The 27,874-nt window shown below is 40.4% G+C and overlaps 1 protein-coding gene across 1 annotated transcript in view; it reads left to right on the top strand.

The window, feature by feature from the left end:
- The window catches only part of LOC144761792 (MFS-type transporter SLC18B1-like), an 815,703-nt gene that overhangs the window by 536,393 nt on the left and 251,436 nt on the right, over window positions 1–27,874 (top strand). The window contains exon 9 of the mRNA XM_078647042.1: window positions 3,577–3,668. Coding sequence (XP_078503168.1) covers window positions 3,577–3,668 — 92 coding nt within the window. The remainder of the gene's footprint in view (window positions 1–3,576; window positions 3,669–27,874) is intronic.

Raw genomic sequence — 27,874 nt, 5'->3', positions numbered from 1 at the left:
ACATGAGCTAATAGCAAAGTCAAAGAAAAACAGTTTTAGAACAAAGAATAAATGAATGCACTGTATACCACTTATCTCTAATCTATTCCAATTACTTTATTTTAACTACAACATTAGGGATTATGCAGAACGAACAACTTAGTAATAGCAGCAATACAAGCATTAGTGCATGAGAACATAGAGCAGCCATCTTTCATTCTAGTGCACAGAAGCAAAGTTTTCCCACCAAATCAGAAAGTACGTCATGTCACGTGAGTATGACAGACGCATGCGCAGCAAAATTCCCGCGTTGCGGCGGCCATTTTTAAGACACTCGAGTTATGGTTAGTAAAAAGCACATAGGACAGCTTCCCCTAGATACTAGAAATGTCGTGTTTTGCATTGTTAATAAGACAAAACATGTTGGTTAATACATTACTTATTATTTTGAGAGGGTTGAGTCCAAGCAAGTCGCTTTACGTGCGAAACCTTGCTCCATCAGCCCTATACGTAGGAAGTTATCAATAACCCACAGGACAGAGCGGACACCCCTCCTGTGTGCACGTCATTCATAGCAACTGGCTAAGCCCTTCATTCTCACTACTGTTGACCATTTGTACGGCATTCACACTCATCGCCCTAGAGTGGATTTAACACACAGCCACTCTCTTCACAGAGATCGTACCAGGAACCCGCGCACTGTTGTGCTGTTAGAATCAGGTTTCAACACGCGATATCCTCACATCATGCTACACCACAGGCTGCCAGCCCTACTCTACCCTCTACTCTACCCTCACACGGGGTAAGCTTGCATTAGCGATTATTTCTCATTTCCAGTACCCTTGTGTTACCAGTTCTCCACTAATATATGATTGTTCTCTCACATATACAACGCCCGGCTGGGCCTCTTGTGAGTATCTTCTTCTTCTGTGTCTCTTTCCTATACTCACTTGTGGCACACATCTTCTACGCGGCTGCCCAAACCACCCTTCAGGTACTAAACAAACCCATGTGCTCCTTTTCAAGTGACCCCACCTACACCTTGGCCACACACTGATATTATCTCTTTCTTTGTAGATGTCCCTACATTTCTAGGTACTGAAGAGACCCTACATTGCACAAAGGGTTGAAACGTTATCGCAGATAACAGAAGCGAGCCATTAAACTAGCGCTTATCATTGTATAAGAAATGCAGTGTACATTTTGTATACTTACAAATGGTCAACTCTATGATTAATTCGAAACCTTGTACATATGTCACAAATATCTCACCAATATTTTAGGTTCCTTTTTTTTTACTGGGGACACTACGCACTACTGTGATATTATTTCCTTGTGCATATCTTGATTTCTTTCAAGAACTATATAAACTTGATTGTTAAATACAAAAAGTAAGGTTATAAGGTCTTTTCTCCTTTTGACATCACTCTAACCCTCTTCATTGCCATTGTGCATAAGTATATCAATATCACTTTGATATTATTCCACAGGAGCCATTGTTTTCGTTAATCATTTAACTACCCTAGTTCCATGTGAATATGGTCCCCCTTGTCCTAGGTTCTTCACTTGAAACTCAATGGGCATCCATTAGGGCCCTTAGCACTTTTTGGGGACTTTTCAAGATTGGAATTATCTTATTCAGAGGCTATGTAGAGGGTGTCTTGACCAGAGACCTAGGTCTTGACAGGTGTACTATTTGTGGTACATCTCGCTAATCCTTGATAACTTGAAGGGGTTTCCTCTTGAATCCCTTGAGAAGTTTGAGCTAAGAAAGCTTACCTTGAGTACTTTAGCTCATTGCTAATGAGGCATCCCTCCTGTCGTTGGTTTGAGAGCATGCTTAAGAACGTGAGGCTAGAGAGTCTCTAGTCTCATCCCTTCACTGGCACACACCTGGTTGTCATTCCTTGAGTCAAGAAAACGACTTTCATTCAATGTTCATTGTAGTTCGTTATTTATTTCGTGATTAAATTCATTGTTTTAAAGAATAAGTTCAGATTTCTTCAAAATCATTTTCAACAATGTAAATCAAGCACTGTCTTTTAAACGTGTCCAATGCATTTCGGGCATTAGCGATATGCCCTTCATCAGGGAATTGACACTAGAAACAATAATATAAACGCACATTAGTATGAATGTTAACTATATACATAAACATGACATGCTATACAATTGTAAGGCGTAGTGATCATATCGCAATTGTAACTAAAACTAGGTAAATGAAAAGGTAACAAACATTCAACACTGTGTCTGATAGGGATCGTTCCGAGTGTTTGCATGCAAAGGGAAAGATGAAGGGTCGGCGTGTCACTTACATGCCTGTTGATAAAGGATGTTGTGAAATCTAAAAAAAGGAAAAGGGTAAAATGTTGTTAACGGCTGTTGGCTAGAGAGCTCCATAGGGCTCCGTAGCGCGCTTGGGGTTTGCTGGCGGGATGGAAACTAACCTGTAGGTGATCGGCAGTATGCGTGGGTCCGGTACTTGTCTCCGTGGAACGCCGGCTACTGGTGCTCCATTCTGGTTCATCTTTGGTGTCCACAAGAAGGTATCCTTCTAGTGTTTCATCTTAGTCCTACTTCCCCGGTGGAGGTGGAATTGCACATTTTCTATATAAAGCACCCAATTTGTACGTTCCTAGGTAAGGTTTCGGAGTACACTGTGGCATTTTCCCTGTGTTGGATTTTGGGTTGGTCAGGAAGGTATCCCTCCCTTCTGTTCAGACTGTTAGTAGGTGGGATTTATCCTTGCCAATCCTAGGCACATAGGGAGAGAGGGATGTCTTGTCCAGCTGTTGTAGAATTGTATTGAGTGTCTTTAGCTGATATAGGCTACGTCCTTTCCTTTTGTCAGACATTACAGGGTAATACAGGAATCAACCCTGAAAGAGGTTGGAGTCAAAGCTGAGAGGTTTTAATCCCAAATAAATAAAACTGGATTGTGCATAAAAATTCACTTGTCCTGGACTTGGTCACCGCTTGCTACATCTTATTACGTAATTAATTGTGGCGTACATGTTACAAGGGGGTAATGTTCCAATTACCTGCAGGTAATTACATTACTCCGAGTACTTTTTCGCTTAAAATAATTAACACCTTCCTTCCGCCCTTTGGTGACCATCCCATCCGTATTTCTTTTGGGCCTTCAGTTAACTAAAACAGGTAGTGATGCGGGTGAGAGGGGCTTTAGTACTCTTTTTGGATTTGAAAGGGCGTGTCTGTGAGGCACGTCAGCCTCATTACGTATTTAACCTAGTCGAAAATGTACTCTAATGTAATTACCAGTAAGTAATTGGAACATTTCTTATCTTTCTTTTTTTTAAGAATATTTTTAGGAAGCAAAATGATGTAACAAGATATAGTCATGTAATCTTACAAATGAAACCATTAGTCATCAACCACATTGTAACTGGTACGATGAATGTTGTTCCATATTTGTGCCAGATGAGAAGTGACATGAACATGAAGGAGGTAGTGTATGGCAGTAGAGAGCTGGTTCCCTTTTTTGAATGACCCAAAGTAAGTGTTAGCCAGAGAATAGATAAAGGACAACAAAGAAAAATGTATGAATGTGCACTGAAGATGCATTTTTGTTTTTAGGCTCTACGTAAATGGTTTGCCTTCATTGGTTGCTTTGGGACAGCTTCATGTTTTTTCCTGTTAGGACCGGCCCCTTTCCTGCACATTAAAAGGTAGAGTTTGCTTCATTTTTATACGTTTTAAGTGAACCATAAAGTGAAAAAAGTTAACGTGCTATGGGATTTTTCCATGGAGCAGTGTATTATTTGCTAAATATGAATAGAAATCGAAACTGATTAGTTACTGAATGATTGTAACCGAGAGAAGGATCACTAATTTTAGGATTGTTAAATTAGGATATTTTAGCCACTCTAAATGCTGAACATTTGCTGTGCAATCCACCATTGTGTTCTTTTCTGTACTATTAGAGTTTGAACCCTGATAATCACAGTCTTGCCTGAAAACCTTAATTTATTTTTCTTCATTGCTCAGGATACCTTTAAGACTGTCCTCTAGAATTTTTGATTGAGCTTGTGGGGTCTTATTGTAACACAATATACTTCGTTTTTCTTCCGAGTTTAATGAGATGAGCTTTTTCTCCTAGAGCAGTTTCAGTGCAGCTCTTGAAAAGACCGAGGCAGTGCTTTCACATGAGATTTCATGCAGGGTCACATTGCCAGTTGAAGAGTAACTGCAATTCTTAACTCCCAAAGCAGACTGAGCATGCAGAGTGGTTCAAGTGAGCATGCAAAGTGGTTGAATACACCACTCCTTTCTGCAGGGCATAGTGCTCCTTGTTCCTAGAGTTCTCCACATCCTCTAGCTCTTCAAGTTCATGTTTGTTTATTATGTTTTGAAACTCCGAAGAGGTCCACATAAAATAAAAATAAAAAAGAAATACATGATACAAAATACTCGTACAAATGCAACAAACATTAACAAGTTTTTGCCAAAACACTAAATAATCAGCACAACACAGTTAAATAAAACCCTCTAGTAGATATCTAAGAAACATTTAAAAAAATTAAAAATGCTAAAGCAGAACATTTCATTTGGAGGATTGTATAAAGCACATAAGAAAGAATTGGCTGTAAGGATATTCAATTTCAAACAAATTTGTCTTAACCACTTGCGACGAAATAAACGAAGTGCAGGACATATAAAAAGAACATGTATAAAGTCCTGGGTAGACAAGTTACAAAAATTGCAAATTGCAGAGCAACCATACGACTTAGCCATAAGCTTATTAAGAGGGAGTAGATCCTGCCTCAAGAGAAGCCAGAAACGCCGTATGCCATGGGATAGGTTCCAGGCGACATAGGGTTGCATGCGTTTTAATACGCACGTATCAGTGAGGGGGGATACTTTCTTCTTTGCAAGAATAGATTCCCTGTCCAGCCTAAAGCTGAGATCCCACGAGGCCTGTTTCAAAAGTGATTTTAACTGTACGGCAGACAGAGTGAAAAGAGTGCTCTCATCCAATTGCAGAAGTACAACAGCTTTCCTGAAATTCTTTACGATAGAGGAGAACTCCCTTAAAGTGCCCAACAATTCCGACTTCATTAAGTGTCTCAAGGTACCCACATCCCCTCTGGCCAGACTGGCTACCCAACGCACTAGCCCTGCCAAACCCTGCACCCAGCTACTACGGATGCCAAACTCAAGTCTCAGGGATGCCCCTGTGCAGGCAGTGTTAATAGAGGCTAAAAACCGTAGGATTTTTCCTTCTGCAACATGTAAAAAAAAACCAATGCCCTATATCAACTATTTCAGTTCCGTACAGAAGGGATGACGGGATTTTTGCCCTAAAACCCTCTAGCATGTGAGGGAAATGTCTTCTCCCGGTGGCAGAGTACAATGCACTCAAACTTTTACCCTGAGACAGGGCCTTCCGGGCGTTATTATCGATGTGGGGCTTGTCACTTAGGTTATCAGATATTATTTTCCCCAGGAAGACATAAGACTTAACCACCTCCAGTTTATGACCTCCTACGGACCAACCAAAGTTCTCATATTTTCTTTTTTTTCCTCCCTGAAATACTCATAATTTGACTTTTGGCCGTATTTATCTTTAAATAATGAAGTTCTGCAAAAAAGGTGTAGGGCGTGCAGACGATTATTTAACCCTTTGGGCGTAAGGTCCAATATAAGGATATCATCCGCATATAACAAACAGGAAATTGGGGTTCCCCCTAATGACGGAGCAATACCTTCACAAGCAGATAAAGACATAGGAAGATCAGAGATGTATAGGGAAAAGAGCAGAGGCGCCAAAAGACAACCCTGCTTTAATCCGTTAATAGTAGGAATGATTTGTGATAGCCCCCTTTCCCCTCCTTGAAGGGCTTGGCACCAAGTATCTGAGTGAAGGGCCTTAACCAAATCTAACAGGAGAGGAGGCATGCCTAGAGCGGCTAGTTTTCTCCACGGCAACGGCCGATCCACTTTGTCGAACGCTGTGGAGAAATCTATAAACGCCGCATATACTCTTCCTCCTCGAACCCTTACATATTTATCAGAAATTATCTGAAGTGCGGTGAGGTTGTCCAATGTGCCATGACCCTTGCGAAAACCTGTCTGTTCTAGAGGTAAAATGTGATTCCTCTCCACCCAGTCATTTATAGTATATAGGTAGCTCTTCACATTGCAAAGACTAACCACCAGTCCCTCATGTATGTGGTTCCCCATTCCCCTTGGACTGGCTAATGGAAATGCTTCTCTTCCTTAGCTATTGTTTACATATGTGATGGATCTGACTTGTATTCTTGGTAAGCTGGCCCCCTGGCATTCTCGGGTTGGGGGGAGGGGAGGGGTGCTCTGAGTCACATGCCTCAGGCTGTTTTTGGCCCAGGACCAAAAAAATAAATGTTCCTGCTTTGCAAACCACAGTACTCCAGGGAGACAGAATATGGCTCTCCCTGTGAGATATTGCAGTACACTTGCAGGACCCTCCACGATCCACACGGGAGGTACCACCGTCCTCCAGTGAGAGCAGTACTGCATCACTGTGTAAGTTTGGTATGGTAGTAAGATCTTACCTTACATAAGGAACTGCCTCCAGCCCATAGGTGGATAGCTCCCCACTGCACATGGCCTTCAATTGTGTGTGGAGGAGTGTTGGCCAAAGGGCCATGCCTGCCGCCTGGCTCTGCACTGAACTCCCTGCAGGTTGCCAACCCCCTCCCCCCTCAAGAGCGACTAACAATCCATGGATCCGCACATTCTTCCTCTTTACATAGTTTTTTTGTGGGGGGGGGGGGGACATGCAGGACTCCCAAGAGATTACAGAGATGCGGTGCTGACTACCATAGAAACGCAACAACCCACTTTTTTTTCCAATTTTATCTGCAAGGGCTAGGGGGGCATGGTATACCTACCCTGCCCCTTTCTCTGTGTTTTGAAAAAAAACAGTACTTGGGGAGTGAATTCTTGAGTCCTGTAATGGCGGCCAGAACATTTCATGTCATGTTGCGACCAGTGAATCAGATTGTTGGGTCCTTTTGGACTGCTCTTGATGTCAAAGGCCAACCCAATCAGAATGTTTTATTTTTTCCCTCACGGTACTCCCGCGGCAACAGAAATCTTTTTATTTTTTATTTAAATGTATCTGAAGCAGTTGAACATAATTATTCCAAATCACAAAAAGCCCAATTTCACAAAAAGTACTATTTCAGTGCAAAGAACGCTTTAGCCAAATTTAGTGTAATTCTCATCAGCCATTTTTAGGTCTCGCCTGAGCTAGCGCATGCGTTGCTCCGGCGAGACTTTTAGTAAGGGCTTCATAAAATGCTACCACCGTGGTCTAGAGCTTGCAGTTACGTCTGCGGGCCAGAGGCGCCATCTGGCTTTCCTTTCTCTTCATGGGTCATCGGCTTTCAATATAGGAGAGCTTTCTTTCACATTCCTAAAGTTGATAGCTTCCTTGTCATTTGCGTTACTGAGCAATCCTGGGTGGAGCAAACTGTTAAATTAAATTAATCAGGTTGTTTGTGTTTACAAGCATCTCCTGCGAAACGCAGCAAAACTTTCAAACGACTCCGTGGTTTGAAAGTTTCGCCACATTTCTCAGTAGATGCTTGTAATCAGCTTTCAAGATAGGAGAGCTTTCTTTCACATTCCTGAAGTCGATAGCTTCCTTTTCATTTGCCTATATATCCCTACCTCTCTTCTACCCCTCTACCTCTCTTCTACCCTTCTATTCCTCTTCTACACCTCTACCTCTCTTCTACCCCTCTACCCCTCTTCAACCTCTCTACTACCCCTCTTCCCCTCTTCTACCCCTCTACACCACCACTACCCCCTCTACCCCTCTTCTACCACTCTATTCCTCTACACCTCTACCCCTCTACATCTCTACCCCTCTACAGCTATACCCCTCTTCTACCCCTCTACCCTACTACCCCTCTACTGCCCCTCTATTACCCCTCTACATCCCCTCTACCTCTTTACTACCCCACCACCCCTCTTTTACCCCTCTTCTAACCTTCTACGCCTCTTCTACCCCTCTACAACCCAGCTATCCCTCTACTACACCTCTGCCCCTCTACTACCCCTCTACTACCCCTATATTACCCCTCTACATCCCCTCTACCTCTCTACTATCCCTCTATCCCTCTTTTACCCCTCTTCTAACATTCTACCCCTCTTCTACCCTCCTATCCCTCTTCTACCCCTCTACCTCTCTACTACCTCTCTACCCCTCCACTACCCCTCCACCCTTCTACTACCCCTCTACCCCTCTTCTACCCCTCTATGCCTCTTCTACCCTTCTAGCCCTCTATCCCTCTTCTATCCCCTTCTACCCCTCTACCCCTCTTCTACCCCACTAACCCTCTTCTACCACTCTTCTACCCCTATATCCTTCTAGTACCCCTCCTCCCCTCTACTCTTCTACCCCTCTACCCCCTTCCCCCCCTCCTTTACCTCTCTACCCCCTTATACCCCTCTACCCCTTTTCTATCCCTCTACTACCCTTCTACACCTCTATCCCTCTTTTAACCCTTCTACCCCTATTCTACCCCTCTACTACCCCTCTACTCCTCTTTTACGCCTCTAATACCCCTCTACCCCTCTTCTACCCTTCTACCCCTCTATTACCCCTCTACCCAATTTCTACCCCTCTTGTATTCTCTTCTACCCCTACCCCTCTACCACCCCTCTACACCTCTGCCTCTCTTCTACCCCTCTACCTCTACACTACCTCTCATCTGTCCCTCTACCTCTCATCTACATCTCTACCTATCTTCTACACCTCTACCTCTCTTCTACCCCTTTACCTCTCTTCTACCCCTCTACCTCTACTCTATCTCTCTTCTACCCCTCTACCCCTCTTCTACCCCATTACACCTCTTCTACCCCTCTACCCTTCTTCTACCCCTCTACCACCCCTCTACCTCTCTTCGACCCCTATACCTCAACGCTACCTCTCTTCTACCCCTCTACCTCTCTTCTACCCCTCTACCTCTATTCTACCTCTCTTCTACCCCTCTACCTCTCTTCTACCCCTCTGCCCCTCTTCTACCCCTCTACCCCTCTTCTACTCCTCTTCTACCCCTCTACTCCTCTTCCACCCCTCTACTACTCCTCAATGCCTCTACTACCCTTCTACCCCTCTACTACCCCTCTTCTACCCGTCTATCCCTCTTCTACCCCTTTACACTCTACTACCCCTTAACCCCTCTTCTACCCCTCTACACCACTGCTACCCCTCTACGCCTCATCTACCCCTCTGCACATCTACACCTCTACCCCTCTGAAGAAAACAAGAAACCTTCTCAGGGGTCCCACTGATACTTGGTCCTTTTAAACCAACAAAGAAGAAATTGGCACCGAAGCTGAAATATAAAATACATCTTTATTAAACCTCAGATGAGGGAGACTACATCACACAGAAGCCTTAGCAAAAGAAATGAGGCAGTCTAAGGAGTACAGAAAACCGGGGCCTTATATATGATTAGGGTTACATAGTCAGCATAAGACCAAGGGGCAGTCCTGGCTCATGTAAGCATGCAAAATGCCTGATATGGGCATGCAAGATCTGCTTGCTCAACAAAGTGGGAGGAGCTAACAGTGGCTGTTTTGGCAAACATATCCTGACATTTACAGACTAGGAACAGTTGCAAGGACAGCTGCAAGCTCAACTGAGCATGTGTGAAGGTGGAAGATGCTGAATATAGTTTGTTTCTCAGCAGATTACAAGAGCAGTCAACACTGAGGGAGGACAAAGCACATGGCGAGCACGTGGCAGCACATGGTAAACAAGATGGCTGCCAGAAATACAAAATGGCTTTCAGCTCATGCTAACAAATCCGTCCAATATTTAACAGATGGTCTTTTCAGCATGAGCTAAAGACATTGCTATGATCCAGTAGGAACATAGAAAATATGTGCACATTAATTTTCATAAATGTATCAATATCCTAATTCATTGCTAGGTGGGCATTTTCCATTCTAAACATTTCATTAAGTGGGTATAATCAGGAATACAAAGGGAACGGAGCATCAGGTCATAATTAACATACAGTTGGCAGGAAAGAGTAATGACCACTATTACAAACAGAATTATAATTTTTCTGGTCCTAAGCAAAAGCAAATCCTAAAATCCTCTAGTAAACATTTTCAGGGCTCCTATGCATTTCAGTGACTCTTCGTTTTAATTTCAGAATAGCCAACAGCACATATCTAATAAAAACATTTTCCAATTGACTTTTACATTTTCTTTTTATGAGGGCTAAAACATCAATCATATCTGGGACCAGGAGGATCACACAGGGCCATAGGAATTAGGACGAAGAGCTGCAAAGGGCTGCTCCTCCTCAAAAAAGGGACGACTAAAGGGATACATTATTGACAAGAAAAAGAAGAAGTCCTTGGGGAAATTGAAGCCGCTGTACAACCAAGCCAGAGGGGAGTCTTCTTCTTGTGTCCGTTTGAGCCTCACAGGCAGGCTCTTGTTGTTTCCACTGTGGAGCTGCACAACTCGCAACTCAAGAATCACAGCCCAGTTTCCAGGAAAAAGTCTCTTCTTTCAGGGTATGACCAACAAACAAAGGTGCAAACTTGCATTCACTTTGGGACCAGGATTCAGAGGCCTGATGCTAGGATCTCTGAAGCAACCCTTGTTTCAATAGGGGTCACTTCAAGTAAAGCTTCCTCGCCATTCTGTCGGTCTGTAACTCTCAGCTGGGCATGATCCACGATTTCTCCTTTCTGATTTATGACCCCGTCTTTCGCCCAAGACAGTGGCAGGGGTACACAATTCATTTCAGGGCTTCTGCCTTCACTGAGGTCCTAGTTGCCAGCAATGCCTGTACTGGTTACCTTCTCTTTGGCTTCAAGCTGGACTAGTGCTGACGCTGACTCTCCAGGCTGAACCTGATGTCCGGTCCCCTCTGGTAGTGGTTGTAAAGCAGGAAATATCTATTGGTGGACAGAACAGAAGGTCTTTAGACAAGGCACAGAAACAGTCTATCAACAGAGAGGATAGTGTCAAAATACTTCCTAGTCTTGGGACGCCTCATATATTAGCAAGGCACCCAAGAACCACTTCCATCTATCTATGTTATGTTATGTTAATGTTATGTTATGTTATGTTAAAATGGGACTTATATAGCGCAACGGCTACTCCAAAGGAGTGTCCCGGCGCTTTGAGCTCCAGACCTAAAAGGAGAACTAGATAACATAACAGTAAAAGAGCAGGGGCCTAAAAGAGGGGACAAATTATCCAGCGAACAACCAGGTTTTTAAGTCTTTCCTGAAGACAAGCAGATTTGCGGTGTTTCGCAGGGACACCGGTAGAGAATTCCATAGCTGAGGAGCAAGGAAACTAAAGGACCGGCCGCCTAGCCGAGCCTTTTTGATGCGTGGCACCCGAGCCAACGCCAGAGCTTCTGACCTGAGGGATCGCGCAGGTCGATAAAAGTCCAGCCTCCTCTGAAGATATTTGGCACCATTGCCATGCAAGGCTTTATGGGCAAGAGTCATGGCCTTGAACAGTATCCTTTTCCGCACCGGAAGCCAGTGAAGGGATACAAGGAGATTGGAGGCACTAGTGCGGCGGTGCAGGCCAAAAATTGCACGCGCAGCAGCGTTCTGAGTGACCTGCAAACGCTGGAGGAGGTATTCAGGCAAGCCCAGATATAGGACATTTGCATAGTCCAATCTGGACCCTATGAGTGCCTGAACAGTGATCCTCCGATGTTGCTCCGAGAGAAGGGGAAAGAACTTGCGCAGCATTCTAAGAATCCCAAAACATGTTCCCGTGAGAGTAGAAACCTGGGATTTGAGCGAGAGCTTGTTGTCAATTTTAACTCCCAGGTTCTTAGCCCACTTAGAGGACTGAGTGGGAGGGAACATGTCAGTAGGCCACCATCCCTGCCAATCTGGTTACGATGGGCATCCGAAGAATAGTATTTCAGATTTGTCCGAGTTGCACTTTAGGCTGTTGTGCGAGAACCAGCTAAAAACAGCCCTAAGGCACTCGCGGATCCTTTCTCCATCGAAATCTTCGCTCTTACGACAGGTGAAGAGGAGCTGGGTGTCGTCAGCATAAGAGACGATCCGGGCCCCATAGGACTCCGCCAATGTCGCCAGAGGGGTCATAAGGATGTTAAATAGAGTGGGGCTCAATACAGAGCCCTGAGGCACTCCGACTCCCAGTGGCGGCATCTCGGCGGATCCGGGTGGGACCCAGACCGTCTGGCGGCGGTTGGCCAGAAAGGAACAAAACCAGTTGAGCACCGTCCCCCCTAGCCCGATGTCATGGAGCCTAGTGAGGAGATCCTCATGGGGGACGGTGTCAAACGCCGCCGACAGGTCTAACATAACTAACATCACCCTGCCTCCCGTGTCCAGCACCTCTTTAACGATCTCCGAGACTTCCAGGAGCTCACACTCTATGTGAGAGTAAAAAAACAACAGCCTGGACCTATTGGCAAGTATAAAAGGAACATTACCCAATCCCAAGCAGCCAAGGAAGTCTGTATTAATTTACTAAACTCAGAGGAAAAGACAAAAACAACACAGACATACCCTAAATCCTTACATTGGTGTATTCCTGTGTACTAATCTGAAAACCCTAAAAAAAGGGAAATGTTCTACACTTTTGCTCATGAACTTTACATTACTTGTACAGGACTGCAGACACTTCTAAAATGATTCTTTTTAATAAAAAGCCCCAACATACCTGCATTGTACGATTAGGACCATGCTCTCATGTTATAGGAGCAACAGGAATATCTAAAACTGCTAATTTCACAGGGGCTCTTATCTATAAAACAACATTTTCTTCAAAACATTTTTGCTAAGGATCACATGGGCATCTTCCCTGTGTTCCACCTTTCATGATCCAGACTATGCAACATCAGCTCTAATAAGGACTGTCAGTTTATTTACACAAATAATTTCATCAAACAGGATGGGCAGTAACATAACATATATATTTATTCATTTTATTAATGCTAACAATGTTTAAAACAGTGTTACTGAATAGCCAATTCAATGTCTCTTTGCTATTTCACAGACAGTTTAGACAGGCTAAAAAAAATTGAGAAAAGGAGAGAGCAACATACATATTACCTAGCTTTAATTTGTAGAGGAGCTAGCCTCCTTCCCCCATTTTTGACAGTAGGAAACCTGAAACAGGTTTCACTTCTGTCAACACTATCAACCCCTATTTGTAGCAACTAGGCATAAACAAAGTTATAGGAGGTACATAGCACTTTTGAGAGAACTAAAAAAACATGAATACCCAAACCCTTTTAGCAAATCTACAAATGTAACATGAGGTCAAACTAAATTTCATTGCCTCAGCTTTTAGGCATTAGTGCTGTATAAATATGGCAAAGCTTATCTGTTAATCAAAGTTCACATATACCATTATAACGTTTGCTATCACATGAGTGCATAAAGTGCTTGTTTTTTGCCCCAAAAAAACAGGTAAAACTTCTCCTTTTTCCTTGCGCTGCCATCTTGTCTTTTAAAAAGTTTCAGATGTCAAAATGTCAAAGCAGACCTTGCTCTGGTAGCCCTGCCATGCTACTAAATATAGAACTGACTTTTAACTCTTCCCAGCTGTCCTATTCTGTGTGCAAAGTATTCCATGCAGCTTTCCCTATTCAAAGTAACCCTGAAAACAGAAAGCTGACCCATTCCCCTGTTTGTCAGTTTAGAGTTAAGAAAATAACTTCTGGTGGTTTTTTATACATATTTTCAATTGTAAGCAGTGTGCAATATATTTGGCTAACAATATAGTAGTCAGCTATTTGTATTATACCTAAATGTATGCATTTACTGAAGCCTAAGGCACTTTAAAAGCTGCTCTAAATGGCAAAAAAATGCAGTTTAAATATTGAATTTTGCCCAATTTCGACTTTGATATTTGGGGCACTTAAAAATGAATATCCTATAATTTTTAGCATAATAGTCATACTCAGAATGTTTACTAGATAGCCCGGGAGATGGAAATTAAAATAACCATATCTATCCTTATAAAAATGAGTTTTTTATGCCTGCGCAGAGTGAAATTTCATATGCAAATATCCTCATTACTCGGTACAACACAACTTACATTTAGTTTGAATACTAGGAGGTCCCAGAATGAGTATTAAGCTTTATAAATATTAAAAAACAAATTTAAAAGCTCTTATTTTTTAAATATTTTTTTCATAATACATATATATATATATTACCTACTGGCGGTCGCCAGTAGGTATATATAGTTAGGATTTTTTCTCTATGGGATTTTTGAAAATTCTATGTCTAATAACTTTGGCGTTTGTGGACGGAATTGGCTGAAATTTTCTGGAAAATGGAACATTTTGTTTCTGAGCAGCCCCTGGAAATTTGGGGGGGGTTCGTCCAGGGGGGGTCGAGAAAAAAGGGGGGTCCCAAAACGTGTTTTTAACATTGAGTTTTCCATAGGGCGGTTGGCCTCACTTTTAGCCCGAACGGCTGAATGGATTTGCATGAAACTTGGCAAAATTGTAGGGACTGGTAGCCCGATGTGCCTTTTGTAGGTCTCAATATATGTGCTCCAGTGGATTTTGAGAAATTAACGTTTAAAAAAAGATATATATCTGTAAGCGCGCTCTGGGCAGCGCTCCGGTCCGCGGACCTTAAGCGTACCGGAACTTCGCGTAGCGAAGCTGATTGGTTCTCCGGTGTCTGTCAACATTCTAAACAGTCCGGAGCGGCCGCCATCTTGTCTCTCGGTAGGATTGAGAGACAAGAGGAGGCCAAAACAAAGGGGGAAATAACCATAAGGGGGCATAGTAGATCCTCCCTGACCCCCTAGGTTTAATGTGGAGGCTTTAAAAGGGCCCCGCGTGGGTAGCGCCCGGTCCGCGAACCGGGAAGCGTTCTGGGCAGCGTACTGCAATGAAAAATGAATTATAGACTTTTTAAATGCTGTATGTTAATTGATTGTTGGTTTTGTTGATTATTTTTTATTTTCTTAAATTTTTTAAGCATTTTTTTTATTGTGATTGTGTTTCATAATTTATTAAACTTTCTAACATTTCATTGTCAGAAATTTCATAATTATCATTGAATATACATTGTAGTCTCTGAGGGTGTAAAATGTCCTCATTTTCAAGGAGGTTATCTACTGCTTGTACACATTGCAGTAGTTCTTTGTCCCAAGTTTCATCGAAAAATTCAATATCATTTTTATCAATGATTTCTTGGCTGCTCTCTTGCAGGACAATTTGAAATTCAACTTTCTGTTCGCCTTCCATTTTGCCTGAAATTTAGATTAAAAAAATATATATTAGTAGAGATAGGGCACTGTTGGGATTAATTTTAGATAGGCAGTTTTTATCAGTGAATTTATCTTTGGGCAGTGTATAGTATCAGAGTGGAAGTAGGAATATAAAAAAGTGTATGTGATTTAACGTAAGTAAATTCATAATTATACAAGAGAAGCCTAACTCCATCCATAACTATAACAGAGAAGTCTATCTAAATCTATAACTACTACAGAGGGATAGTATATAACTATCAGAAAAAGTTTACCATATTAACTTATAGTGCACAATATACTTCAGTTTTAAAAATAAAAACTTACCTTTAGAAAGAAGTTGAAGGAATTAGTGAAAATACTATTGAAATGTACACCAAGAAGTAGTAGTCAAAATGGCTGTGTTTTCTTCTCTTCCTTTATATATATTCAGGTATATAACCAATGAAATGTCAGGTAAAAAAAGTAGAAAATGAAAGTAACATTTTAATTGGTTGTCAATTCCAACACTTCAGATGTGTTTTGTGAAGTAATTTACCTCAGGGTATTTAGAGAGGTCTACAGGCTAAATGGCTAAATGGAATTCCAATCAAATTTGTGAAAATGGTAGGGATTGGTATGTAGTATGAGCTAATCTATATTTGGTGAAATTGTCTCCAGTGGCTTTTCTGTGAACTACTTTCCCACCTTTTTTGATGGTGCGCTTCCCAGGGAGCGACCCGGTACGCGAACCGTTGAGCGCCCCGGTTCGCGGACCTTAAGCGTTACGGGAGTCCACCATTTTGTGTTTCGGTCGAATTAAGATACAAAATGGAGGGCAAATAATGTTCAGAATGGGTAGAAGGGGGCACGGTAGACTTATCTTGACCCCCTAGGTTTTGTGAGGGTGGCTGAGGAGGCTTATATGTGCGGAAAAAAAACATTTTTTTTTAAATTTCGCGAGGTTAGCTCCCGGTTCGCGTACCGGGTAGCGTCCCTGGGAGCGTACTTTGTTGAAAATTAGTGAAAAAAGTTAGAGGAAAAATAACAATTGTGAGTGATCAGATGTAGGGTAGCTCTGAGAAGAGCTTTTGGGTTTATGGTACATTTAGGTACTTATAAGTAGGTACCAATGCACATTCTTAAATTCAGAGTGAAAATTCTGTTGCCCTCATCTGAGAAGTGAACTCCATCTCCTCTGTAGATATCTTGCATGTAGTAACGCAAGTTATTGTTGTACACGGAGCCCATTCCATGGTCTCTCATGTAAGCTGAAACAGATTTGTTTACATGCTTCCTCGACTTCTCAATTTGTGGACAAAATTGGTTTGACCACCTCCATTTCTGTCTTTGGCATATATTTGAATATACCAAGGCAGTCTGAGGAAAAAGTGCCATCAATTGCTCAAAGGTGTCCTTTAAAAGCATTTCCAGACCTACCCCAGTCAAAGTGCCCAAATCATTACCTCCACAGTGCACAATTAACAGGTCAGGTTTGGGCAAATGCATAAAGGTTTTCACCAATGGTATCAATTGGTGACATTTTAATCCTCTGTGGCCAAACCACTTAATTTCCACATCTTGTAAATTGAGGTTAGGTAAATTCCTGTTTTCAGCATACCTTTGAGCCCAGTGAATATAACTATGTCCAACAATCCAGACAGAAAACATGGTGAGAGAAGGTTCTCCTGCAGTCAGATGAAGTGTGGCAATGAAATGGCAGTTGAAAAAATGAGAGTTTAAAATTAAAAAAACTGTGGAGTTTCTGTGTTCATGAAGCAGTAACAGTGATTGGTGGATGTTGATTGCTGAAAACAGAAAGTTAGGGTGCATGGGTGAGTTCTTTGAAAGATGTATTTTGAGTGGTCAATAAATAATCATTAAATGAAAGATTGCAGTGGATATGCAGGTGCACTGAGAGTTCAGAGTTCAATTGCAACGTTGTTGTGTGAACTTGCAAACACCAGAAGTCTTCCAAGAGGTGGTTGCCATGCAGAAAAGGCATGAAATGGCAGAGGGGGGAAGGGTTTTGATTTGAAAAAAAGTGAGGGAAGAGTTTTGATTGGGTGACATGAGAGATATGTGTGAAGAATTACAGCATTTCTGTGCTTTTGATAGCTGCAGACTCTGGAGTGCATACCTTTTGCTCTGCTGAAGACAAATTGGTGTGTTTCTGAGACTGTTTTCAAACTCAAAGTATTTGCTAAGGTGAGAAAATATTTCTTTAATTTAGATAGAGAATAGTGTGCTTTAAGGAGAAAATTATGAATTATGTGGCGCAAAATGCTTGTAAATATGCTCCCACCTGTGCATGGAAAATTTAGATTTTGAATGTTTGTGTTACATAGCCATGTTAAAAGTGATACAAACATGCTGCAAAGGCAATCAAAAAACGCTTTTATGTGTCTTAAGGACATTTTAAGTAATTTTCCCATGTGCAGTGTTTTGACATTATGATTTGAAAATCGTTTTTGGGGAAAAGGAATTGTTTTTAAATTTATGACAAGGACATAATGGTGTATGCTTCTTTATAAGGCAATTGACTGTCCCTGATGTTATTTTTCCCATTTTAATGTAAGACCTTTCTCTGTGGCGCAAATTGCTTGTAAATATGGTCCCACCTGTGCATGGCAAATTTAGATTTTAAATGTTTGTGTTACATAGCCATGTTAAAAGTGACCCAACCATGCTGGAAAGGCAATCAAAAAACGCTTTTATGTGTCTTAAGGACATTTTAAGTAATTTTCCCATGTGCAGTGTTTTGACATTATGATTTGAAAATCGTTTTTGGGGAAAAGGAATTGTTTTTAAATTTATGACAAGGACATAATGGTGTATGCTTCTTTATAAGGCAATTGACTGTCCCTGATGTTATTTTTCCCATTTTAATGTAAGACCTTTCTCTGTGGCGCAAATTGCTTGTAAATATGGTCCCACCTGTGCATGGCAAATTTAGATTTTAAATGTTTGTGTTACATAGCCATGTTAAAAGTGACCCAACCATGCTGGAAAGGCAATCAAAAAACACTTTCATGTGTCTTAAGGACATTTTAAGTCATTTCCTCATGTGCAGTGTTTTCAAATTATGATTTGAAAATCGTTTTTGGGGAAAAGGAATGGTTTGTAAATTTATGACAAGGACATAATGGTGTATGATTCTTTATAAGGCATTTCAGTGTCTCTGATGTCATTTTTCACATATTACATTAAAAGACCTTTCCCTGTGGAGCACATTCCTTGTAAATATGCTCCCACCTGTGCTTGGTAAATTTAGATTTTGACTGTTTGAGTTACATAGCCATGTTAAAAGTGACCCAAAAACTTGCAAAGGCTTTTAAAAAAAACTTTCATGTGTCTTAAGGACATTTTAAGTAATTTCCCTGTGGGCAGTGTTTTCAAATTATGAATTGAAAATCGTTTTTGAGGTAATGGAATGTTGTTATAATTTATGTGCGCCATATGCCCCCAAATTTATTTTTCAGGGGTGCAGCAGGGTGTTCTTGAGACACCCCTGCACCTTTGGAAAAATTCCTAATTTGCGATGAGCTAATTGCTAATCGCAAATTGCACCTTCATTCATATGGGCATCCTGGCCCATGGAAATGAATGGGTAATTTGCAATTAGCAATTTGCTCATCGCAAATTTGGAATGGTAAAGAATCGCTATTTATTCCTTAAAATTCGCTATTTTGGAAATGCAAAATAGTTATATGATACATATGGCGGTTGATGTCTAACAAGATAAGAAGCTTAGGGATACATTTATGATGACTGGCGCAATGAAGTGGACATCACTTACTTCATTGGTAAAGCTTTACATGTATTATGTCCTCTGTATTCTTCATCAAGCGTAACTTTAATCTGCAATCCTGAGTAGGCCTCACCTTAAACAAACCTCTGGATAGGCCACACCTTATCGTCATCATGAATTAATCATTTAAAATGCTAGGGACAGATTTATGATAGGTGTATGCCTCTTTTGTGCCACTTACAAAACACTGTCCACGGGGAAATGACTTAAAATGTCCTTAAGACACATGAATGTGTTTTTTTAAAGCGTTTGCAATTTTTTTGGGTCACTTTTAACATGGCTATGTGACTCAAACAGTCAAAATCTAAATTCACCATGCACAGGTGGGAGCATATTTACAAGGAATGTGCTCCATGGGGAAAGGTCTTATAATGTAATATGGGAAAAATGACATCAGAGACACTGAAATGCCTTATAGAGAAGCATACACCATTATGTCCTTGTCATAAATTTGCAAACCATTACTTTTCCCCAAAAACGATTTTCAAATCATAATTTGAAAACACTGCACATGTGGAAATGACTTAAAATGTCCTTAATTCAAAATTTGCTATTCCTTATTTTGCGATTGCACTGAAGGATTTGCAAATTTTGCGATTCCTTAAATGTAATGTATCAAACAAAAAATATGTAAAAAATGACATTAAGGATTTGGGGCCCGATGTAGGTAGCCCTTTACCGATCGGAATCGGCCGAAAATACCGATTTTCGGCCGTTTCCGATCGGTAAAGGGCTATGGAGATGTAGGGGCACATTTTCGGTAATTTTACCGATTCGTTATCATTACCGAATCGGTAAATTTACCGAGTCGGTAATATTTACCGATTCGGTAATGGTAACGATTCGGTAAAATTACCGAAAATGCAATGTAGGTAGCCTATGTTCCGGCAGCACATGGCTTACAGAATCGGTATTTTACCATGGAATACAAATCCATGGTAAAAAACCGATTCCTGTGTACATGCACATCTGTGCATGTACACATGTGCCATGTGACAGACAGACGTGCCCTTAGGGCATGTCTGTGTGCCACATTGCACACATGGCCGTTTTGGGGGTGCTAGAGGGTGTCAAAGTGACACCCCCTGCACCCTTGTGAATTCTTAAATTACCGATTCGGTAAATACCGAATCGGTAATGCCTAATCATTCCTATGGGCTTCAAAGCCCATAGGAATGAATGGGCATTACCGATTCGGTATTTACCAAATCGGTAATTTAAGAATTGTTAAGGATTCGGTAACGAATCCAGATGTTGGGACCTACATCCCATTTACCGATTTTTGAATACCGAATCGGTAGGATTCGGTATTTCAAAATCGGTAAATGGGATTTACCTACATCGGGCCCTTGGAAACTACCACCAACTTCTAGTTTGTGGTAATTTGCGAATTCTTTTCAAAAAGCATTTTTTTCCAAAAAACAAAAGGTGCCATATGACGCCAATACATGTCCTTAGGGCATGTATGAGCGCCATATGCCCCCAAATTTCTTTTTCAGGGTTGCAGCAGGGTGTTCTTGAGATACCCCTGCACCCTTGAAATAATTCCTATTTTGTGATGAGCTAATTGCTAATCGCAAATTGCACCTTCATTCCTATGAGCCTCCTAGCCCATGGAAATGAATGGGTACTTTGCAATTAGCAATTTGCTCATTGCAAATTAGGAATGGTAAAGAATTGCTATTTATTCCTTAAAATTCGCTATTTAGGAAATGCAAAATAGTTTGATGGTACATATGGTGGTTCATCTGTAACAAGATAAGAAGCTTAGGGATACATTTATGATGACTGGCGAAATAAAGTGCAAATCACTTACTTCATTGGTAGGCCTTTACATGTATTATCTCTTCTGTATTCTTCATCAAGCGTAACTTTAATCTGCAATCCTGAGTAGGCCTCACCTTAAACAAACCTCTGGATAGGCCACACCTTATCGTCATCATGAATTAATCATTTAAAATGCTAGGGACAGATTTATGATAGGTGTATGACTCTTTTGCGCCACTTACAAAACACTGTCCACGGGGAAATGACTTAAAATGTCCTTAAGACACATGAATGTGTTTTTTTAAAGCGTTTCCAATTTTTTTGGGTCACTATTAACATGGCTATGTGACTCAAACAGTCAAAATCTAAATTCACCATGCACAGGTGGGAGCATATTTACAAGGAATGTGCTCCATGGGGAAAGGTCTTATAATGTAATATGGGAAAAATGACATCAGAGACACTGAAATGCCTTATAGAGAAGCATACACCATTATGTCCTTGTCATAAATTTGCAAACCATTCCTTTTCCCCAAAAACGATTTTCAAATCATAATTTGAAAACACTGCACATGTGGAAATGACTTAAAATGTCCTTAATTCAAAATTTGCTATTCCTTATTTTGCGATTGCACTGAAGGATTTGCAAATTTTGCGATTCCTTAAATGTAATGTATCAAACAAAAAATATGTAAAAAATGACATTAAGGATTTGGGGCCCGATGTAGGTAGCCCTTTACCGATCGGAATCGGCCGAAAATACCGATTTTCGGCCGTTTCCGATCGGTAAAGGGCTATGGAGATGTAGGGGCACATTTTCGGTAATTTTACCGATTCGTTATCATTACCGAATCGGTAAATTTACCGAGTCGGTAATATTTACCGATTCGGTAATGGTAACGATTCGGTAAAATTACCGAAAATGCAATGTAGGTAGCCTATGTTCCGGCAGCACATGGCTTACAGAATCGGTATTTTACCATGGAATACAAATCCATGGTAAAAAAACGATTCCTGTGTACATGCACATCTGTGCATGTACACATGTGCCATGTGACAGACAGACGTGCCCTTAGGGCATGTCTGTGTGCCACATTGCACACATGGCCGTTTTGGGGGTGCTAGAGGGTGTCAAAGTGACACCCCCTGCACCCTTGTGAATTCTTAAATTACCGATTCGGTAAATACCGAATCGGTAATGCCTAATCATTCCTATGGGCTTCAAAGCCCATAGGAATGAATGGGCATTACCGATTCGGTATTTACCAAATCGGTAATTTAAGAATTGTTAAGGATTCGGTAACGAATCCAGATGTTGGGACCTACATCCCATTTACCGATTTTTGAATACCGAATCGGTAGGATTCGGTATTTCAAAATCGGTAAATGGGATTTACCTACATCGGGCCCTTGGAAACTACCACCAACTTCTAGTTTGTGGTAATTTGCGAATTCTTTTCAAAAAGCATTTTTTTCCAAAAAACAAAAGGTGCCATATGACGCCAATACATGTCCTTAGGGCATGTATGAGCGCCATATGCCCCCAAATTTCTTTTTCAGGGTTGCAGCAGGGTGTTCTTGAGATACCCCTGCACCCTTGAAATAATTCCTATTTTGTGATGAGCTAATTGCTAATCGCAAATTGCACCTTCATTCCTATGAGCCTCCTAGCCCATGGAAATGAATGGGTACTTTGCAATTAGCAATTTGCTCATTGCAAATTAGGAATGGTAAAGAATTCCTATTTATTCCTTAAAATTCGCTATTTAGGAAATGCAAAATAGTTTGATGGTACATATGGTGGTTCATCTGTAACAAGATAAGAAGCTTAGGGATACATTTATGATGACTGGCGAAATAAAGTGCAAATCACTTACTTCATTGGTAGGCCTTTACATGTATTATCTCTTCTGTATTCTTCATCAAGCGTAACTTTAATCTGCAATCCTGAGTAGGCCTCACCTTAAACAAACCTCTGGATAGGCCACACCTTATCGTCATCATGAATTAATCATTTAAAATGCTAGGGACAGATTTATGATAGGTGTATGACTCTTTTGCGCCACTTACAAAACACTGTCCACGGGGAAATGACTTAAAATGTCCTTAAGACACATGAATGTGTTTTTTTAAAGCGTTTCCAATTTTTTTGGGTCACTATTAACATGGCTATGTGACTCAAACAGTCAAAATCTAAATTCACCATGCACAGGTGGGAGCATATTTACAAGGAATGTGCTCCATGGGGAAAGGTCTTATAATGTAATATGGGAAAAATGACATCAGAGACACTGAAATGCCTTATAGAGAAGCATACACCATTATGTCCTTGTCATAAATTTGCAAACCATTCCTTTTCCCCAAAAACGATTTTCAAATCATAATTTGAAAACACTGCACATGTGGAAATGACTTAAAATGTCCTTAATTCAAAATTTGCTATTCCTTATTTTGCGATTGCACTGAAGGATTTGCAAATTTTGCGATTCCTTAAATGTAATGTATCAAACAAAAAATATGTAAAAAATGACATTAAGGATTTGGAAACTACCACCAACTTCTAGTTTGTGGTAATTTGCGAATTCTTTTCAAAAAGCATTTTTTTCCAAAAAACAAAAGGTGCCATATGACGCCAATACATGTCCTTAGGGCATGTATGTGCGCCATATGCCCCCAAATTTATTTTTCAGGGGTGCAGCAGGGTGTTCTTGAGATACCCCTGCACCCTTGAAAAAATTCCTATTTTGTGATGAGCTAATTGCTAATCGCAAATTGCACCTTCATTCCTATGAGCCTCCTAGCCCCTGGAAATGAATGGGTAATTTGCAATTAGCAATTTGCTCATTGCAAATTAGGAATGGTAAAGAATTGCTATTTATTCCTTAAAATTCGCTATTTAGGAAATGCAAAATAGTTTGATGGTACATATGGTGGTTCATCTGTAACAAGATAAGAAGCTTAGGGATACATTTATGATGACTGGCGAAATAAAGTGCACATTACTTACTTCATTGGTAGGCCTTTACATGTATTATCTCCTCTGTATTCTTCATCAAGCGTAACTTTAATCTGCAATCCTGAGTAGGCCTCACCTTAAACAAACCTTTGGATAGGCCACACCTTATCGTCATCCTGGATTAATCATTTAAAATGCTAGGGACAGATTTATGATAGGTGTATGCCTCTTTTGCGCCACTGTGCGTCACTTTTATGATGCAGCGGCGGTGCAAAAGATTTGCTATGAGGCGACAAAATTACAAATTGATGCATTTAGGCAGATATGTCATGGTGTAAAAAAAACGTACCACATGAAACCGATGCAGCAGTGATGCAAAAGATGCACCATGTTGCAAGACAGGCCTCACTTGGGGCCATATGTATCAAGCTAATTAGCATTCGCAAAGATCAAAATTCTGCGAATTTCGGCCTTTGCGAATGTTAATTAGACAAATGGTATGTATCAAACAAGTTTGATGCAAAATAAGGAGTAGCAAAATTTGCTATTCCTTATTTTGCGAATGCACTGAAGGATTTGCAAATTTTGCGATTACTTAAATGCAATGTATCAAACAAAAAATATGTAAAAAATGACATTAAGGATTTGGAAACTACCACCAACTTCTAGTTGGTGGTAATTTGTGAATTCTTTTCAAAAAGCTTTTTTTCCCAAAAACAAAAGGTCCCATATGACGCCAACACATGCCCTTAGGGCATGTATGTGTGCCATATGCCCCCAAATTTCTTTTTCAGGGGTGCAGCAGGGTGTTTTTGAGACACCCCTGCACCCTTGGAAAAATTCCTAATTTGTGATGAGCAAATTGCTAATCGCAAATTAAACCTTCATTCCTATGAGCCTCCTAGCCCATGGAAATGAATGGGTAACTTGCAATTAGCAATTTGCTCATTGCAAATTAGGAATGGTAAAGAATTGCTATTTATCCCTTAAAATTCGCTATTTAGGAAATGCAAAATAGTTTGATGGTACATATGGCGGTTCATCTGTAACAAGATAAGAAGCTTAGGGATAGATTTATGATGACTGGTGCATCACCAGGGATGTGTCATTCATCCTGCGCCGCTGTTCCGCCACCCATGGTGTGCTGCATTTACAATGCGGGGCATCATGGGGCAAAAATGGCACAGATGCGTGACGTATCTGTGCTGTAAAGGTAGTGATTGCTGGAGTTGTATCGCAAGTGCGATGCAGCTCAAGCAAGGCTCAGGGGTGCCCCATCTCCACAATGTTGCGTCAAGACCTATGCCTGCTTAAAGCAGGCGCAGGGTTTTGACGCAGCTTTCTCCTATCTGATTGTAAATACGGCACACCATGGGTGGCAGAGCAGCGGTGCACGTTAACTGGTGCATGCCTGGGGATGTGCCATTTAACATAAATCTGCCCCTTTACATTTAAGTATGTGCAGGGGACACAGAGTCGGTGAGGCTTATCCAAGGTTAAGAAGAGATGAGTCCTGTTCACTGAAAAATTAGACATAGTCTTCACCTGCTCAGCATTGCTGGACATGGCTAAATAATAGCTGCAAAATATTACTCTTGTTAAACAATTTTACTATTATAATCTCTGAGATTTGTCTCTTACTCTGCAACATCTCATTGTTGTTATCTTTCTTTAAAGATAAAGACAACATCAACATGAGCGACAATCTGCAATCAGTTGATTTTGACCTCATCATTGAACTCGTAATTGAAACATCAGTGGATGTTGATCCCTTGGATGATTTAAATCCTGAGGATGAAGAAGAGCGTGATGAGGATGCAGATTTGTCCGAATTATATGACATAGGGTGGGAAGCTGACCTGCTTGAGCCTATGGAACTATAAACATTTATTTTTAAAATTTATAATTAATAAAAAGTAAAAATGTAAACCGTTTAATTTAAAAATAAAGACACCTTCAAAAACAGGTTATGTGTAGTGTCTTCAATAAAATATTAAAATATGCTCATAAAATTAGATCAGATTCACATATAAAATAGCACAGGTAACATAAATATAAATGTCATTTCTTTTCTGCTATTTCTGTATTGTAAATTTGCCAAGGACTAAAAAATCTTCTATTTAAAATGTCAAGTAGTGTGTTAAGTTTTTGATCACTGTTATTGATTTACTGTTTGGTAATAGTGGTTAATAACATTTTTTATTATATTTTACCACAGATTCAACTGCAGATCATTTCAAGATTTCACCATGCCAACAATAGAAAGACAGAGAAAGGCTGCAAAACGTCAAAGACAGCAGGTGAAACAAAATAAGCAGCAGTCCTCTAACAAAAAGATTTGTCAAATCACGAAGAAAGCACCGGGTAAGAGCACAAAATTTTTCATAAGAAATATGTGTAGTAAAAAAAATATTACTACAGAAAATGTTTCAGTCCAGAAAAAGAGAACCAATTCAAATGGAAAGGAAAGGCCAATCAAAAATGTTACTGCTAGAGCAAGAGATAACTCTGTGCATGATAGTAGAAGGAAACAACAGTTTAGGGACATTCGTAAACGAATGTTCCGCAACAGGATAATTGGCAATTTGTTAAAAAATATTAAGAAAGGTCAACAGAAAGTGGTTTTTTATAAGAGAAAAAAAAAAGTTGAGAAAGTTATTGATCAGGCATTTGAAATTAAACGTAAGTTATTTATTTTGATAATCAATAGAATTAGGAAGCTAAACAAGGCAATTTATGATTTCAAAAGAAATAGTAGATGGAAGAGAATAGTTAATCGTAGTAATTTTTGTGAAGTTTTTTGTGGAGAATGGATGCATAGTTCAAGCTGTGAGGCATTTTTTAATGAGGAGAGTTATTTCCAGGATAATGATTTGGTGCATGCAGTTGACACCAGTGGTCGTGCTTATGAAGTGAAAGATGGTTGTCCAGTTGAAAAAGAAAAACTTGTGACAACAGAGACAGAAGAGGTGTTAGGTAATGAGGTTTTAGGAAGACGTGCTAAGGGTCCTGTCTACACCTGGAAGTGTAGTAGTATTTGTAGTGTGCGACAGGATTCCATCAATTTGCTTTGTGATTTTGTACGGTCATTTAATAAGAAAAGTTTGAAGCAGAAAATAAGGTTGTTGCAAGAATTAGATCCTTGCAGAGTGAGAGAAGTGACAGGTTTGCATGGTCATTCACTGGCTTGTCTTTCCAGGAGAGTATGCCAGAGTGTTTTTCATCATTTCAGGATGCTAGCAGTGCATCATAATAAAGTGAGGAAATTAGTTAGAATGTTGTATTATGCTAAGAGTCCAGCAATTATGCTTAAACAATTATGCGCTGCTCTTTTGCATGGTTCTGAAATAGATGTGAAGAATATATGTGAAGAAATTGAGTTTTGTTACTTTGGAAGTAAAGAGGAGAATGTTGAAATTGACCAAGAAGAAGAGGGTAATGTGGAAGATAGTGTACAGGTTTCCAGTACAGATAATTTTCAGAAGGAAATTGCGACGTTTCAGGTGAAATCAAGTGAGAGGCCTAATTTCACTTGTGTGTGTTGTCGACGCACTTATTATAAGAATCAGACTAAGTTAGTGGATTTATATGCAAAAAGTGAAAGGGAAAATAATAGTGAATGGAAGGATTTCGCAACATACTTGATGGTAGAAAATTGTTTTGATTTGGGATTGGATCAACGTGTGTGTACTTATTGTTGTTGCAAATTAAATCAAAACCAGATGCCTGCTAGAGCAGTTCATAATAATCTGGAATTGGTTGAGATTCCTTCTGAATTGAAGGATTTAAATACTTATGAATCTATTTTGATTCAAAGTATCCATCCCTTTCAGGCTATTGTAAGAATGGAGCCAAAGACAGGGAAATTGCCTCCATCAGATTTACAGAGAGGATTAAAGGGAAGAGTTGTTTATTTGCCTCTAGATTTGAAGAAAAACATTAACACAATTGGAGTAGAAAAAGTGGAAGAGGAACCTCTTGTTATCTTAGTTAATGGGGTTCCGACAAAGAATAAGAAAATATGGCAAGATTTAGTAGATGTTAGGAAAGTCAAAAGGGCAACATTGTATTTGAAAAAAAATAATAAATACTATAAGAATGTATATGTTGCAGAAGAGGAAGTAAGTGA

This window comes from Lissotriton helveticus, chromosome 6 (genome assembly GCF_964261635.1).
Source record: "Lissotriton helveticus chromosome 6, aLisHel1.1, whole genome shotgun sequence".
Lineage (NCBI taxonomy): Eukaryota > Metazoa > Chordata > Amphibia > Caudata > Salamandridae > Lissotriton > Lissotriton helveticus.
This window is presented reverse-complemented; position numbering and strand designations above follow the sequence as displayed.